The sequence below is a fragment of the Dipodomys ordii genome, unplaced genomic scaffold (genome assembly GCF_000151885.1).
Source record: "Dipodomys ordii isolate 6190 unplaced genomic scaffold, Dord_2.0 Scaffold105, whole genome shotgun sequence".
Lineage (NCBI taxonomy): Eukaryota > Metazoa > Chordata > Mammalia > Rodentia > Heteromyidae > Dipodomys > Dipodomys ordii.
This window is the reverse complement of record NW_012267321.1, coordinates 3,379,241-3,396,032: the sequence shown is the minus strand read 5'-3', so window position 1 is coordinate 3,396,032 and position 16,792 is coordinate 3,379,241. Positions and strand designations below refer to the sequence as shown.

The 16,792-nt window shown below is 52.2% G+C and overlaps 1 protein-coding gene across 1 annotated transcript in view; it reads right to left on the bottom strand.

Annotated features, from left to right (window-relative positions):
- Positions 1-9,418: 9,418 nt before the first annotated feature.
- Cacng7 (calcium channel, voltage-dependent, gamma subunit 7) overlaps positions 9,419-16,792 on the bottom strand; it is a 30,302-nt gene continuing 22,928 nt past the window's right edge. The window contains exons 4-5 of the mRNA XM_013027799.1: positions 10,149-10,294; positions 9,419-9,685 (exon numbers count right to left, since the gene is read on the bottom strand). Of these exons, the coding sequence (XP_012883253.1) occupies positions 9,428-9,685; positions 10,149-10,294 (404 nt within the window). The 3' untranslated portion in view covers positions 9,419-9,427. The remainder of the gene's footprint in view (positions 9,686-10,148; positions 10,295-16,792) is intronic.

The window sequence follows — 16,792 nt, the reverse complement described above, 5'->3', positions numbered from 1 at the left end:
GGAAGGGAAGGACTGGGGGCAGGGTCGGCGGCAGAAGGAAGCGGTGGAAGGAGAGAGACCGAGAGAGATCGAGACCCGGGAGGGAGGGAGAGACGAGAGAGGTGAGGAGAAGCGGAGAGAGAGACCCAGAGCCTGAGGACCAGGGACTGGGGGAGGCAGGGACGGGTAGTGGAAGGAAGTTAGACACAGAGACACAGACAGAGAAAGACAGATAGACAGCTAGGCATGGAGAGAGAGAGACAGAGAGAGAGAGAGAGAGAGGCAGAGCCCGGAAGGGAGAACCCCAGAGAAGAGGCAGAGCCGAGGGTGAGGAGGGGTTCAGGTTCTGGATCCCAGAAGGGACTGGAGGAGGGACAGATGGGGACAGACAGACAGAGAGGAACTGCGAGGCTCTGACAGGGGAAGGAATGGGGGGAGGGGGAGGGGGAGGAGCTGGGGAGGGGGCAAGGTCTTGGTAGAGTGAGAGGGAGGGGGAGAGTAATGAATGAGAGGAATGTGCAGGGGGAGGGGGAGGGGGCCTGGGTGGCAGGAGGAGGGGGGGACAGAAGGAAAGAGGGGGAGCAGATGGAGCAAGGCCGAGGCGGAGAGAGACAGAGACCCAGAGACCTAGAGACAGACTTACGGACTGAGCCAACAGCACTAGGAAACCAAAGGGAGGAGGAAGAGGAGGAGGATGGAAAAAAGGGGGGGATAGAGGGACTGGGGCTGAGACACAGGGAGGAGGTCAGAGCTGGGACCCCCCTGTCCCCGCCCCCCCTTACCCTGAGCCCCTGCTCCCCACCCCCACCCCCTTTCAAAAGCCACCCCCCACCCCCACTAGCCTGCATGGCTTCAGCATCGCTTGCCGCCGCCACCGCCTCTTCCTGTCGTCATAGCAACGGGATCCAGGCGCCTAGCCAAGGCTGGCAGCGGCGGCCGGAAATGAGGGGAGGGCCTTTTCAAAAAGGACCCCAGGAAAGCGCGCTTTCCCCCCCCCACTCCATCTCTCTCTTTTTTCCCCAAATCCCAGGGGAAACTCGACCTCCCCCCCCCCACGTCCATCCAATGTCTGTTCCCGGGGGGAGAAAGGGCAAAAGAGCCCTTGTCAAATAAAATCGCATTAAATTTACCAGAAGAGCAACTCTTCATAGCCCCCCCCACCTACCTCTGAACCTTGAAGGGGTGAATGAGGGTCCACCCCTAAGATGGGGGGAGGTCAGGCTGGGGAGCAGAGGAGGGTGTGTAGGATGGAAACAACTCGCCTGGTCCAGGACTGAACCAGAGGGTCAGGCAAGTTTTGAGAAGAACGGATGGACATTGTTGTGTTGTTAGTTCTAGAAACAGCCATCAGGAGAGGGGGGAGCACAGCAAGTGGAGAACGTGAGACGGGAGGAAGTTTGCTCTTCGTCTGCATCTCAGGGACATCCCTGGCCCACGTGTGACCTTGACACAGCACTGCTGACCTCTAAACCCCGCCGTTCTCAAGAGGAAAGCCAGCTCTTCTCAGACGTAGGGGATGAGGTCTCACATCTGCACCGGGCAGGCTGGCCTTCCCAGGCCTGTGTCTTCCTGCAGATGTTATTTTAAAACAACAACATCTGAGCTGGATGCTAGTGGCTCATGCCCATCATCCTCCCTACTCAGGAGGCTGAGATCTGAGGATCGAGGTTCAAAGCCAGCCAGGGGCAGAAAAGTCTATGAGAATCTAATTTCCAATTAACCAGCAAAAAGCTGGAAGTAGAGCTATGACTCATGTGGTAGAGCAGCAATCTTGAGGAAAAAAAAACTAAGGCAGGTACAGAAGCCAGGCCTTGAGTTCAAGACACAGGACTCATGCATGTGCACACACACACACACACAGCCAGTTTCTCAGCTTCAGCATAATGACATCTGAAACAAGCAAACTCTCATTCAGGGACAGTCCTGTATGCTGTTCCTGGCTTCCACCCACCAGAAACCGGCAGCCACCCTTTCCCCTGGCTGATGCCCACCAAGAATATCTCCAGCCTTCTCAGGGCCTCCAGAGAGAGGACAACAGCCCTGTCAGGAGCCATTAAAATAAACTAGTCAGCCACGCCAGGCACTTACTGTTATTTTTTCTTCTTAAATTAAAATGTATTTTATTCACAGTGAAACCCTTTGGCAAAATTAAAATATGCTAATAAGAAGGTTTTTAACAAAATTTTAATGTTTCTGAAGCAAATTAATATACGCGTGTTTTTTTTAAAAAATAGAATCAAATGGCACAGAAGATATTGTAAAAACAAGAATTCATTTATGTAGTGAAAAAGGTTTCTTTTTTTTCTTTTTTCTTTTTTTTTCAGGTAAGGGGTAGGTTTATTCATCGTTCTGGCTGGCATCAGTCCATGTTGAAAAAGGTTTCTTAACAATTAGACTTATTTCTTCTCATCACAGGCCTTGTCAACTCTCAATAATCTTCTGAGCCATGCGCTGGTGGTTCACGCCTGTAATCCCAGCTACTCAGGAGGCTAACATCTGAGGACCCAGGTTCAAAGCCAGCCCAGGTAGGAAAGTTGGTGACTCTTATCTCTAATTAATCACACACACACACACACACACACACACACACACACACACAGCCGAAAGTAGCTCTGTGGCTCAAGTGGTAGAGTGCTAGCCTTGAGCAAAAGAGCTCAGGGACAGTACCCAGGCCCTGAGTTCAAGCCACAGGATTGGTAAAATAAAACAATTATCTTCCGAATGTATCCATGTTATACTTTATTTATTGTTGTGTGTCTTGGGGTAGATATAATGTAACTCATGGGGACTGGCTTTTCTCTGCCTTCCATTTAATTTTCATATTTTTACATCTACTGGGTAAATTTGTGTCAGTGACTAAAGAGAAGGCATTGCTGCTGCTCCTCTTCCTCCTTTCTTCCTTCTTCCTTCTTTGTGTGCCAGTCCTAAGGCTTGAACTCAGGGCCTGGGTGCTGTCCCTTTGCTTTTTTTTCACTCAAAACTAGTGCTCTACCACTTGAGCCACAGTTCCACTTCTGGCTTTTTGGTGGCTAATTAGAGATAAGGGTCTCATGGACTTTCCTGCCTGGGCTGGCTTTGAACCTCAATCTTCAGATCTCAGTCTCCTGAGCAGCTAAGATTATAGGTGCGCTCCACTGGCACTCGGTAGCAGACAGATTTCTATAATGAGCCCCCAAGTTCCTGCTGCAGCCAAACCCCTTCCCAGGTGGGGGAAAGGCCCAGGGTGGGGGGGGCAGAATAAGCCTCAGTTGCAGGGTTAGGCAAGAGCTGGCACCAACCCAGTCAGAAGGAGAGAGTGTGCTGGGTGGGCCAGACCTGATCAGCTCATGAGTCAGACAGAGCCCAAGTAGGAGAGATGCCCGGATGGCTCCTGAAGCGTGGATTGCCATGGGGGAGGGAGGCCTGAGGCAGCCAGGACTGCAGACGGGACCAGGAAGGGAGCAGCGCAGGAGAGGAACTGTGCAGTAGAGATGGAGGCATTCTCTCCCTGTCCAGAGGAAAAGCAGCAAGACCACTCAAGAGGCTCTCAACCTGGGGGACCCAGTGGGTTGACCCCTGTGAAGCCATGCAGCTACACATGACAGAATCGCGTGACTCTGTGAAGTGCAGGGCATGCCAGGGTCGCCCAGCCCCAGCTGCAGGAAAGCTTGGCCCAGGCCTCTCTCCTTCCGTTCCCTGAAGCCGGCTGTGGCCCCACACAGCCCCCTCGGGTGACCCCCAGCTCTCAGTGCCAGTCTCCTTCTGGTCTCCACACGGTCCCCAAAGCACTTTAGGATATTCTAAACTGACCCTGTCTCCACTTCTGCAATAGCTTCTATTGTCCCTAGAGAAAACATGCCCTCCTCATGGCGTGTCTTGCGTGCATGTGTGTGTGCATGTGTGCAACTGTGTGTATGTGTCTATACACGGGTGTGGGTGCATCTACATGTGTGTGTGTTGGTACTGAGGCTTCAACTCAAGGCCTGGACTCTGTCCCTGACCTTTTTGCTCAAGGCTGGTGCTCTACCACTTGAGCTACAGTGCCACTGTTGGCTAGTTCATTGGAGATAAAGAGTCTCATGAACTTTCCTGCCTGGGCTGGCTTTGAACTTCAGTCTTCAGATCTCAGCCTCGTGAATTGTGAGGATCACAGGTGTGAGATGCTGGCATCTGGCTGTCACCATGTGCCCCTCCTTTTCCATCCCTCCTGCCACCTCCACACACTGGATCCACATTCCTACCTCCTTAACCTCTCCAAGAGACAACTAAATACCCCTTCCTCCAGAAAGCCCTCCTGGCCTGCCCCAGCCAGCCCCGGGGCTGCCTACACTTCCACCTTGCTCCTGATTGCTGGGGATTGGGGGGGGCACAGACACCCCACCAGGTGGAGGGTAAAGGGTGGGGCCCTGGCTCTCCCACCAGAATGGGACCTTGTCCAGAACAGACCCCAATCTTACCCCTTCACTGCCCCCAACTGCAGGCTGGCAGACAGGACACTTCTGCCCAGGGATTCAGAATGAGTGAATGAGTTAGTGAAGGAATGAATGGATAATACATGAATGAGTGAATGAGTGACTAAATGAGTGAATGAATGGGAGAATGAGTGAAGGAATGAATAGGTGAATGAGTGAAGGAATGAATGAATGAGTCAGTGAAGGAATGAATGAATAATACATGAATGAATGAGTGAGTGAATGAATGGGTGAATGAAGGAATAAAGAATGATTGAGTGAAAGAATGAGTGAACAGTGAATGGCAGGCTGAATGAGTAGAGGGGTCTAGGAGGATGAGGGTTCCTTCCTCCCTTCCTCCCTCCCCCTTCCCCCCCAGTCCCGTCACCCACGCTCCCTCAGGCCTCCTCTCCCGCTGGTCTGGTCGCAGGTGTGGCTGGCGGCCCAGCTGGGCCTTTGTGCTTCCCCGGAGGATGGGCGGAGGATGGGGTGCGGTAGCTGCTCTTCCGGCTGGCTGCGAAGGGGATCAGCATTTCCCCAGCGTCCTCATTCCGGGTGAAGTGGAAATCTCCCAGCGCTAGAGTCAGGTGGCCCCAGCCTCAACCCTTGCCTGCAGCTTTGGCCCAAGGCTCCCGGTCCTGGGGGTGGGGGGAGATCCTCTTCACCCCTCACTCCCAAACCAGGGACAGGGAAGGGGTGAAGAAGGGACCTCTCCAGGGTGCTTAAAAATCACACATCAAAGATGCTGGGGGCCATCAGCAAAGCTCCTGCCTGAAATATGTCTAAAAATTTGCTAGCCAGGACCCAATGCCTCACCCCTGTCTACTTGGGAGGCTGCGATCTGAGGACCGAGGTTTAAGGTTAGTCTGAGCAGGAAAGTCCATTAAACTCTTTATTTCCAACGAACCACCAGAAAAACCAGAAGTGGTGTTATGGCTCAAGTGGTACAGCGCTAGCCTTGAACGAAAAAGCTAAGGGACAGCACCCAGGACTTGAGTTCAAGCCCCAATACCACCATAAAGTGGTGGTAGTGGTGGTGGTGTGTGTGTGTGTGTGTAGAACTGGATGGGACTTCCCTGTGCATGGGGTACACCCCTAAGGGGGTTAACAATGCCAGCTCAGGATGTCCCAGGAGCCCATTGTATGCAAGAGAGGTTTCTAGCTGTGTGACCAAGAAAAAGCTAGTTAGTCGGCAGGGAAAGTGGCTCAGTGGTAGAATGCTTGCCTTGTATGCATGGGGCCCTGGGTTCCATTCCTCAGCACCACATAAGTAGAAAAAGCCAAAAGTGGCACTGTGGCTCAAGTGGTAGAATGCTTGCCTTGAGCTGAAGAGCTGAGGGACAGCGCCCAGGCCCAGAGTTCAGGCCCCACGACCGACCAAAAAAAAAAAAAAGTGAATTAGCCTCTCTGTGCTAATGTCTAAGGATGTCACTTATGAAAGGAGGATGGAAACAAGCATGCTTTAGAGGGCTGGATCTAAAGGACTAGGGATGTAATGCAAAGTGGCCAGTACTTGATAAATGATGCAATTGATTTATGCAAACTATTGTTAATAAGCTTTGAGAAACAGCCAGGAAGCGTTACGTAATGGACACTGCAGGAGCTCCCTAGTACACGGGCAGGCACGTGGAATTGGAAGGAAAGAAACTATTTGAATTATGTGCTGGATAAAATAAGCATTTACATGTCACCCCATCCATTGTCTCCATGTAGATTTAACCCCTGAAGATATGTGTTTATAGGCATAGAATATTCCTGAAATCCTCCTATGTATCTTGAAGGGAGGAGGCTTTGAGGCACCAGCCTATCCTCACTTATTTTAGACAGCTACATGAATTACTCTTTCAAAATGTGTGTGTCTTTATGGGCTTCCATTCTACTAAAAAAAAAAAAAAGTAAGCAGAATAGAACAAGCTAGCTTAAGTTACATTATTTGGGAGGGAATGGTGTTTTGTATCTTATTTTCTTTGGCTTAATTTACACACAAAGAAAGGATATAAATTAAGATTCTCAAGTTCCAGATGAAGTCAACCAATGAGTAGCACTTACTGCTATCCCAGCTGCAGGCAGAGCAGGCAGGACCAATGGATCAGCAAGGCAGACAGCACCAATCGATGGGGATGTTCATCCCCACCACCACTGGGCAGGCCATGTGGGGAACGGGGGATCTTTCTGGCACCCTGCTCCTGACAGCCACTGGGAGTCCATTGGTCTTCACAAAGAAGCTGAAACCTATTTGCCATGGTGAACCTCCAGCATGACCTTCAGAAATTCCTGGAATTATGACTCAGAATATTTCTCTGGGGAGTCAGATCCTGCTGAATATGAATTATTTCCTTCAAACCTACCAGCACAGCCCTTCCTGTTCCAAAGGGATTTGGGATCAGTCTAAGTCATTTCCAGATTCTAACAAAAAAAAAAAATGGGAAACAAGCCCAAGCCATTAAGACTTTGCTCAAGGTCACCGATTGGGTTTACATCAAATCTGTAGTGGGGAAAAAACAAAAACAACAAAAAACAAAACAAAAACAAGAATAAACAGTTATCCAGGTGTTGGTGTTCACCCCTGCCATCCAAGCAGCTCCAGAGGGTATGATCTGAGGATCAGGGTTCGAAGCCACCTAAGCAGGAAAGTCTGTGAGACTCTTATCTCCGACAAACCACCAAAAAGCCAGAGGTTGAAGTTGTGGTTCAAGTGGTAGAGCATCAGCCTTGAGTAGAAAAAGCTCAGGTTCTGTGACCAGGCCCTAAGTTCAAGCCTCAGGACTGGCACAAAATAAAGAATATACGTGAAGGGACTGTGAGTCCAGCTCAGTGGTAGAGTGCTTGCTCAGCATATACAAGGTCTTGGGTTCACAGCCAACACCATTCACGCACGCACGCACACATACACACTCATGCACACATACGCACACACACGCATGCACATGCACCTCAGATATCTAGGCTGTTCTCAGTTCTCAGTATAGTGGCTTCCAGCCTAGATTTTGGAACCGTTTCTGCACTCCCTCCCCTGCAAAAGCAGAGCCATAATTCCTACACACGGAGCTACTGCCTGGTGGGAGGGTGTTCGGGGAAGGCAAGTCTGGCTGTGGTAGGTGTGCAACAAGTGTCGGCAGTTGTTTCTGAACCGAGGGACCGAGCGGAGCCTTCAGGAAGCCCGCTGCTTGGGTGGACGGGAAGAGGCTGGGGTAGGAGTCAGATGCGGATTCTTTTCCTAGGGGATTCTATGCATGATCTTGGGTGAGCCTTTTACTTCCCACGCAGGACCTATGTGCCCAGGAGGCCAATCAATCCAACATGGTGGCTGGGAGGAAAAATCAAGGGAAGAATGGAGGAAGAAGGGGAAGTCACAACATCTACATGCTCACAGCAATGCCCTGATTTTTATTGATCCTGAATACACTCCTTTGCTGTGTGAATATTGTGCATGAACTGATTCTCTACCCCCTCCCTCATCCCACTCTCTCCCCCCCCCTGTTGGTACTGGGACATGAATTCAAAGCCTCAGGCTCTTGCCTGGCTTTTTGCTCAAGGTTGGCCCTCTACCACTTGAGCCACAGCTCCACTCCAGCTTTTTGGTGATTACTTGGAGATAAGAATCTCATGGACTTTCCTGCTCTGGCTGGCTTTGAACAGTGATCCTCAGATCTCAGCCTCCTGAACGGCTGAGGTGACAGGCGTGAGCCACCAGCACCCGGCCAGAGGCTGAGTTTTAAAGCACTGCCTATTAACTGTGGTTATTAATTAATTTCATAAGACCAGTGTGGCCTCGTTCTGCAAGACCCCAGACTCGCCCTCTCCCCCTGCACCCAGCCCCTTCCCTCGGGCGGGCAGAGGCGTGTTTGAAATAGAGTTTATTGAAGTTTCTGTCGGTATTTACATATGATACACGGCAAATAACGGAGCCAGGCCCCCCCCACCCCCGCCTCGTTAAAAATCGCTGCGTGAAGACAGGTTAACTGGATGCCCTCCCCCTCCCCCCTGCGAACTAAAAGCCCCCTCCCCCCACCCCGGGGCCGTGCCGGTTCCGTGTACAGCGCTGTGCTACCGCGCCTCGCCCCGACAGGGGCTGGACGACGCTCGGGTGACCTCCCCTCTCCCCACCCCCAGTCTGTCCAAGGGGCAGGAGTTGAGGGTTCTGGGGTGCGGAGGAGGTCATCGATGAGGAGGAGTGCCAGAAAATGGAAGACAGAGGTTGGGGGGGCGTTGACCCCCGCTACTGCCCCTCCCTCCCCCGACGGGGCCTCGAGGGGGGAGAGGCGGGCACAGGTGTGGAGACGGCCTGGGGGCTCCCACCACCTTGGGGTCCCCCTCCTGGTTTGGTTGTGGGTTTGGGGTGCACCTGGGGGCTTCAGAAGGGATGTGGGCGAGGGTGGGAGGAAGAGTAGGAGGAGCAGGAGGAGGAGGAGCAGGACGAGAAGCCGGAGGAGGAGGAAGAAGAGGAGGAGGAGGAGGAGGAGGAGGAAGGACTAGCCTGAGAGCTGAGAGCACGGTGGCGGTTAGACAAGAGCCCTAGACGACAGGCCGCATTCCAGGGCAGGGTGGAAAAGGTACAGCAAGAGAGAGAGAGAGAGACAGAGAGAGAGAAAGGTGGGACATGGGGTGCGGATAGGGGGGCCGGGCGCCTCAGAGGTTCTATGTGACAGGAAACAAGGGGTCCGGGTGGAGCGGAGAAGGGGGTTGGCATTCCCGGCCGCTGCTGGTCCCACTCGGGCCTCTGCGGGGAGACAGGGCAGGGGCGCAGGGGCGCAGAGCAGGTGGAACGGGGGAGGAGCCACGGGAAGTGGGCGTGGCTCTGGCGGAGTCATCTGGAAGTGGAAAGGACCAATGAAGAAGCAGAGTTGGACAAATGGGCGGAGCCATTGAAATAAAGAAGGACAAACGGGCGGGGGCAGCAGAAAGGGGCGCGGGAAGGGGAGGAGTCTCGGGCTGGAAGGGGCCAATCAAGCGGTGGGGTTACGTGGGAGCGGGGCTTCGTGGGGGCGGGGCGGGGCTGAGGGCGCCGCGGCCGCGGCTCAGCAGGGCGAGGTGGAGATGTGCAGGTGGTCCGGGTACTTGATGGCCGGCGGGTAGTTCTGGGTCATCTGGATGGACACGTCGCTGGAGATGTCCGAGGGACTGCGGCCGCGACGCCAGGCCTCGGGCTGCAGGAACTGGCCCGAGTAGTCGGAGCAGTCGCTGAGGCGCGGCCGGTAGAAGGCGGGGTGCGGGCGGTACATCTCCTCCTCGGCATAGCGCTTGGTGAACAGGTACACCGACATCACGCCGGCCCCCTGCGGCGGGGCAGCATCAGAGCCTGCAGAGCCGGGACTGCGCCCTGGGGGCCCAGGCTCCCGCCCTGGGGGCCCGGGACCCCGCCCTGGGAACCCGAACCCCACCATCGGGACCAGGGGCCCCGCCATGAGGACCAGGGAACCCTCCTTGGGGACCAGGACAACTCTGCAGGGAGACCCAGGGAACACCCTCTCTCTCTCTCTTTCTCTCTCTCTGTCTCCTTCTCTCTCTCCCTCTCCCTCTCTAGCATCCTCCATGTTAGACTCCCATGGAGTCCCCCTCCAAGAACCCAGGAGTTGGAAAGCCCAGCCCCTCCTTCTCAGAACCCAGGAGTTAGACCCTCCGCGGCTACTTTCCTTCATAATCCAGAACGCAGACCCCCAGCTGCTCTTCCTCTGGGTCCGGAGTGAGTGCCCCTCTCCACAGCCCCCCTTCAAGGCAGAGCGGACCCCACTGCATCACCTCTTTGAGCAGGAAGGAGGAGGCAGCAAAGGCGAAGGACCACCCGTAGCGGTAATGGAAGTACTGCTCGGAGCTGCTGGGCCTGTTCATGACCTCATCGTTGATGCTGGAGATGTAGAGAACCAAGCCCACCACCAGGGAGAGGCCTGGGGGCAGAGGAGGGATAAGAGGGGGTACCTGGCTTCCAGACCCCCTGGTGGCCTCCCCTCTTTCCTCATCTCCAGGACTACTGCAGTGTGTGTGTGTGTGTGTGTGTGTGTGTGTGTGTGTGTGTGTGTTAGTCCTGAAGTTTTTACTCAGGTCGCTGTTTACTGGGCACTGTTCCTGCGCTTTTTTTGGCCAAGGCTAGCACTCTACCACTTCAGACACAGCTCCCCTTCTAGCTTTCTGGTGGTTAATTGGAGATAAGAGTCTGGGACTTTCCTATCTGGGCTGGCTTTGAAACTCAATCCTCAGATCTCAGCCTCCTGAGTAGCTGGGATTACAAGCATACACCACTGGTGCCTGGCCAACTTAGGTTGGATGCAGGGAGCCCGGAAATGAGCCAGCAACCTCCCCCTGAGATAGGTTCCGAATCTACTGTTTACATGCCAGCAAGAGGAGGCAGAGATGAAATCGATTAGCAATCACATACACATACACAGTGATATGATGCTTATCTCCCAGTCACCAGCAAAAAAGCCAGAAGTGAAGCTGTGGTTCAAGTGGTAGAGCCTCCACCTTGGGTGAAAAATCTAAATGACAGCACCCAGACCTCAGTTCAAGCCCCAGGACTGGCAAAACAAAACAGAGAGAACAGAATCAAGCAGGAAAAATCCTTGGCTATTTGGGTGTTATATAAATTCCTGTTATCTAAATATATATGTGTGTGTGTGTGTGTGTGTGTGTGTGTGTATTTCCAGCTGGATATCTAGCTGGATTTCCAGCTAGATGCCAGGCTGGCCTTGAACTCTGCAAACCGCCTGCCTCAGCCTCTGATTATGCAATATTAATTAATCAATAAGAGAATTGCAAGTTTGTTTTGTGCATGTAGGCAGACCAATAAAAGAAAAAAAAATCATATGGCAACTCTGCCAGCAATGTCAGAAGCAAGCACAAGCATCCTGAGTTCAAACCCCAGTACTGCCAAAGAAACAAAAAAGAAGAGTTTCCTTTGTTGTGAGGAAAGCTGGCACTGCTGGAGGTCAAGAGGGTGAACGATCAGTGGGGAGACAGAGGGACCCCGTGTGAGCCAGGGAGCCAGCTCCTGCTTTCTTCCTCTAGCTCCCCTGCTGGGGCTGTGTAACCCACATCCACTCATTAGGTCATCGTGGGACTGTCTACAAAACATCCAGTTACACGCTTCAAACACATGAAAGATCAAACCAGTCAAGACAGGAGAGGAGCACACAGGACACTTCAGAGAGCACTGGGCAGATGGGGACAGCTGGAGACACCGCCTCAGGGAGGAGAAACAGCTGAGCCAGGACAGAGCAGAGGCCAAGAAGCCAAGAGGCCAGGCCCAGTGGCTCACACCTGTAATCTACCCACTTTGGAGATGGAGATCTGGAGGATCACAGATGGAAAAAGGTCCTCAACCAATCAAAAGTTGGTCCTGCCTGTCATCATAGCTACAACAGATGGCCGACCAGCCTGGCACGAATCCAACACCTGTTCAAATGATGATGTAAAGGGTTGCAGGCACAGCTCAAAGGGGAGAATACCTGCCTACCAGAGCAAAGCCCTGAGTTCAAGTCCCAGTAAAACAAACAAAAAAACCCCGAGAGACAATATGTCCTCAAAGGTGTTCTGTGAGAACTTTGTGCACACTTGTGCAAACTCTGTGCCGACTAGAGAGAGGATACCATGAGGACAGCAAAGGTGGAAGAAAAATGAAAACCTAGAGCCCTAAGAGCAAGCAAGAAGATCAAAGACCCATTGCTGTGGCCGCCACCCTCCTCCTTTGGCCTTCTTCATCTGCTTTGAGTGTCACCCAGATTCAAAGGAGAACATGGATCTGACCGCCAGGGACCTTGTGATCTGCTGACCACCAGGGACAGAGCCTGGGAGAGAAGAAACTGCCAGAGGAGGAGAAGCCTCAGCCAGAAGAGACGGAAAGAGAGCCGAGGTTCTACCTGTGTCCGGTCTGGAGGAAGGAAAAGTTTGATGCCTGCCAGAGGGGGAGTCAAGGAGGGAGAGAAAGCAGGGAAAGAGGGAGGAGAGAAGAGGAGGGGAAGAGGGGGGAAGGGAGGGGGAAGTGGAGGAGGAGAGGGGGATGGGAAAGAGAAGAGGGTACACTCTTTTTTTTTTTGGGTCCGGTCGTGGGGCCTGAACTCTGGGCCTGGGCGCTGTCCCTCAGCTCTTCAGCTCAAGGCTAGCGCTCTACCACTTGAGCCACAGCGCCACTTCCGGCTTTTTTCTTTTTGCTTATGTGGTGCTGGGGAATCGAACCCAGGGCCTCAGGCATGCAAGGTAATCACTCTACCACTGAGCCACTTTCCCAGCCCCCAGAGGGTACACTCTTTATTTTTTATTTTTGCCAGTCCTAGGGCTTGAACTCAAGGCCTAGGCACTGTCCCTGAGCTTCTTTTGCTCAAGGCTAACACTCTATCACTTGAGCCACAGTGTTACCTCTGGCTCTTTCTGTGTATGTGGTGCTGAGGAATTGAACCCAGGGCTTCATGCATGTAAGGCGAGCACTCTACCACTAAGCCACATTCCCAGCCCCCAAGCATTCTTTTTTTGACAAGAACTTTCCTCAGCTGGGAAGGGTTGCTCACTCCTGTAATCCTACCTACTCAGGAGGCTGAGATCCAAGGATCAAGGTTCAAAGTCAGCCCAGGCAGAAAAGTCACCATGAGACTTTTTCTCTCCAATTAACCACTCAAAAACCGGAAGTGGTGCTGTGGCTCAAAGTAGCTCAAACAAACAAACATACTCTTGTAAAACAAAAAAGTATGTATCTTATTTAATAAAAGAATCCAGAGGTGGGTAAGCATATTAAATTATCATATGAACATACCATGGAAATCTAACACCACAATAACCACATATCTGCAGAAGAGAGAGAGAGAGAGAGAGAGAGAGAGAGAGTGCTCCTGTGGCTCAGGAGGCTGAGATATGAGGTTCAAAGCCAGCCAAGGCAGGAAAGTCCTTAAGACTCTTATCTCCAATGAACTACCAGAAAACCAGAAGTGATGCTGTGGCTCAAGTGGTAGAGAGCTAGCCTTGAGCTGAAGAGCTGAGGGACAGTGCCCAGGCCCAGAGTTCAAGCCCCACAACCAATAAAAAATAAATAAATAGGAGGGGGAAAGTCTGACAGGAAAAGGGTCTGGGGTACCTGCGGACTCAGCCCGCATACGGCTTCAGATCTTGATTTGCAACACACTAACAGTGAACGGGTGTTGAGGAGAATGAAGGGGAAGGTGGGCACCGAGCAGATATTGAGATGACACAAGGAAATGACGCCTGTTTTGTTTGGGTTCGATTGGGACACAGCGGCGGCTGGAGTAAATACAGGAGTAGTTCTAAGCCAGAGACAAACGGAAATACTTGTGGACGCGCAGCACCAGTGTCGGGGGCTGGCTTTAAAATAAGGCAGGGAGGCTGGGAGAACGGCCGGACCGGGAGCCACTAAAAACAGACCCGCCATATGCTGGGGACTATGGGAGCCAGGCAGGGCGCACGGGCGTCCCTTGCACTATTCTTTCTATGTTTCCACATTGAGATGTATTTTAAAAGCCCATGTGGTGAAGATACACTGTGGCAGAAGGAATCTGGACTGAGGAGAGACTCAGCAACAAAATGTCACGCGTGAGCCTGGGTTGAATCTTGGCTCTCAGGAGAATCCTAAAAAAGACAGTCCTCTCTCCCTCCCTCTTTCCCTCTCTCTTCCTCATTTCCTCCCTCCCCCTTCCTTCTCCCTCCCCTCTCTCCCTCTTTTCTTACTGTGCTGAAGACCAAGCCTGCAACCTCACACAAACTAGGCAAGGCTCTTCCACTAAGCTACATCCTCATCCTCATGCCAAAAACAAGTCTTCCTTCCTGGAAGGTTGTGGATACAATTCAAGTCCTTGGGTTCAATCCCCAGTACCAGGCCAAAAAAAAAATGGAACAACTAAGAACGGTTCCAAAGTGGATTAAAGTTGAGCACTGCTGACTCATATGTAACCCTTGCTGAAATGTGAGGATCACGGTTCAAAGCCAGCCTGGGCAAGAATGTCCATGAGACCCTCGTCTTTTGTTATCCACCAAAAAAAAAAAAAAAGCCAGAAATGGAGCTGTGGCACAAGGCAGAGCAACTAGCCTTCAGTGAAAATGCACAGAGACAGCACTCAAGCGCTGAGTTCAAGCCCCAGGAAACACACACACACACACACACACAAGTGAATGAAAGGAAAGAAGGATAGAAGGAGGATAGATTAAGGTCCCCTGTGGAGTTCTCATCGGCCTCTTGTGCAGTGCTGAGCAGCCACACAGAGGGGCATTGCATTGAGAGGTGTGTACCCCCATTTTTTTATGAAAAGATGAACTTTCATGATAGCTACAGTTTATTTTCTAATGGAAAAGCAGAAACAAGTGGACAGATCGAGTAAGAAGAGAAAAGGATGAGTGGAGAAAGGCCACAGCCCCATGTGGGTGCACAACTGAGAGGGAGAGAGAGAGAGAGAGAGAGAGAGAGAACCATCAAACTCTTAATAAAACAATCCTCCCACTCCTTGGGTCCCCTCACCATCTTTGCTTCTCCCTTCTCCACCTGACTTTCCTTGGCGTCGGTCCCTCATACTCCAGTGGCTTCTCATGCCAGCCCAGCTTCCTCTCCACCCAGCCCATGCAGCTACAGTGAGGTCAGGCACCTGTCCACAGGAAGGGCCAACACGGGGGGGGGGCGGTTGTGATCCCCTCATCTTCAGGAGATGGCCACGCCCTTCCCATCACCTTTCCTCCTGTGTCCTTTGGAAGTCGGGCCCCCAGCTCCCCCCATCCAAAATTCTCATCTTCCTGCTTTAGATATTGCCTCTTCCCTCCTAAATCTCAGAGCAAGTATTCTCTACACCCGCACTCCCGACTCTTGCCTGGCTCCCAACTTTCCAAGGAGAAAGGCAGCTCTGCACCCCAATCCCAGGCTCTCAGGGTCTGGGGTTGGTGGCTGCCCTGGGCACAGGGCTGGTGGTTCAGGCTGTGGCTGGAGTCAGGAGCAGGATTTGATCAGAGGAGAATCAATATTTCTGGTGGGGAAGAGACCTACATTCTTCTTGGCCAGCCATTCTTTTCCATTCCTGGCCATTTCACAAGGGGCACAGATTCTCCAAAGAATAAATAGCTCTTTTTACCTTTTTTTTTCTTTTGGTTTCCCCTTTCCTATCTCTGAAAGCCAAGTCGAGCTTCTGGACTCTAATTCTCAGACGACAGTGGGCAAGAGTCACCCAGATCCCAAGCAGAATGGAAGCCAACCTGGCTTTAAAACAATAGCATTTCAGGACCACGGACAGCTCAAGCAACCCATCCGGCTGGACCGAGAGAGCTTCAGGACCATGGACGGCCTCGCCAGCGCCTACTATAAAACCGAGGTGGCACGCAGGCCTATAAGCCTAGCAGAGGCTAGGGGGTCACAGTTCAAGGAGAGCCCAGGCACAAAAGAAGTTTTTGAGACTTCATCTCAACCACTGGCCGGGCACAGTGTTGCACGGCCCTCATCTCAGCTATTGAGGAAGTACAACTGCAGGCCAGGCTGATCCAGGGCTGACCCTGCGAGACCCCCATCTCAGAAACCAGACACAAAGGGGCTGAAGGAGGAGCTCAAGTGGTAGAGTGCCTATTTAGCATACACAAAGCCATGAGTTCAATCCCCAGTACCACCACCAAAAAAAGAAAAGGAGAAACAAGAATGAAGAAATGACCCCCACAGACTCATGTGATTGAAAGTCTGGTCCTAAGACTGGGGTGCTATTTGGGTGGAGGGATGCAGGGCTTCCTGAAGGAAGTAAGTCTCTATCTTACCCTGACTCTTCATCTGCTTCCTGGCCACCATGAGAGGAGCAAACCACAAGCTTCCCGCCCAGACCCCCTGGGTTCTCGGAGCACCGTGGGAAGAATGCATAAGCTATGGTGCTTGTTTAAACTTCAGCACTGGGATTGAACCCAGGACCTTGGGCATGTGATGTAAGCCACCTTCCCAGCCCCGTGATGTAAGCATTCTTACCACTTGGGTTATAACCTGGATCCCACTCCCCCTCTACACACAACCCTTTTGTTTTCATTTTGTTGCTCAATTTCTTTCTTTCTTTCTCTCTTTCTGGAAGTGGCACTGTAGCTCAAGTGGTAGAGTGCTCGCCTCAAGCTGAAGAGCTGAGGGATAGCGCCCAGGCCCAGAGTTCAAGCTTCATGACCGATAAAAAAAAAGCAATCATTCTCTCTCTTTCTCTCTCTCTCTCTGCTGGTCCTGGAGCTTAAACTCAGGGCATGGTTACTGTCCTTCCACCTCTCTGTGCTCAAGGCTGGCGCTCTACCACTTGAACCACAGCACCACTTCTGGTCTTTTCTGAGTAGTTTCTTGGGATAAGAATATCACAGAGGGCTGGGAAGGTGGCTCAGTGGTAGAGCGCTTGCCTTGCATGCTCGAGGCCCTGGGTTCGATTCCTCAGCACCACATAAGCAAAAAGAAA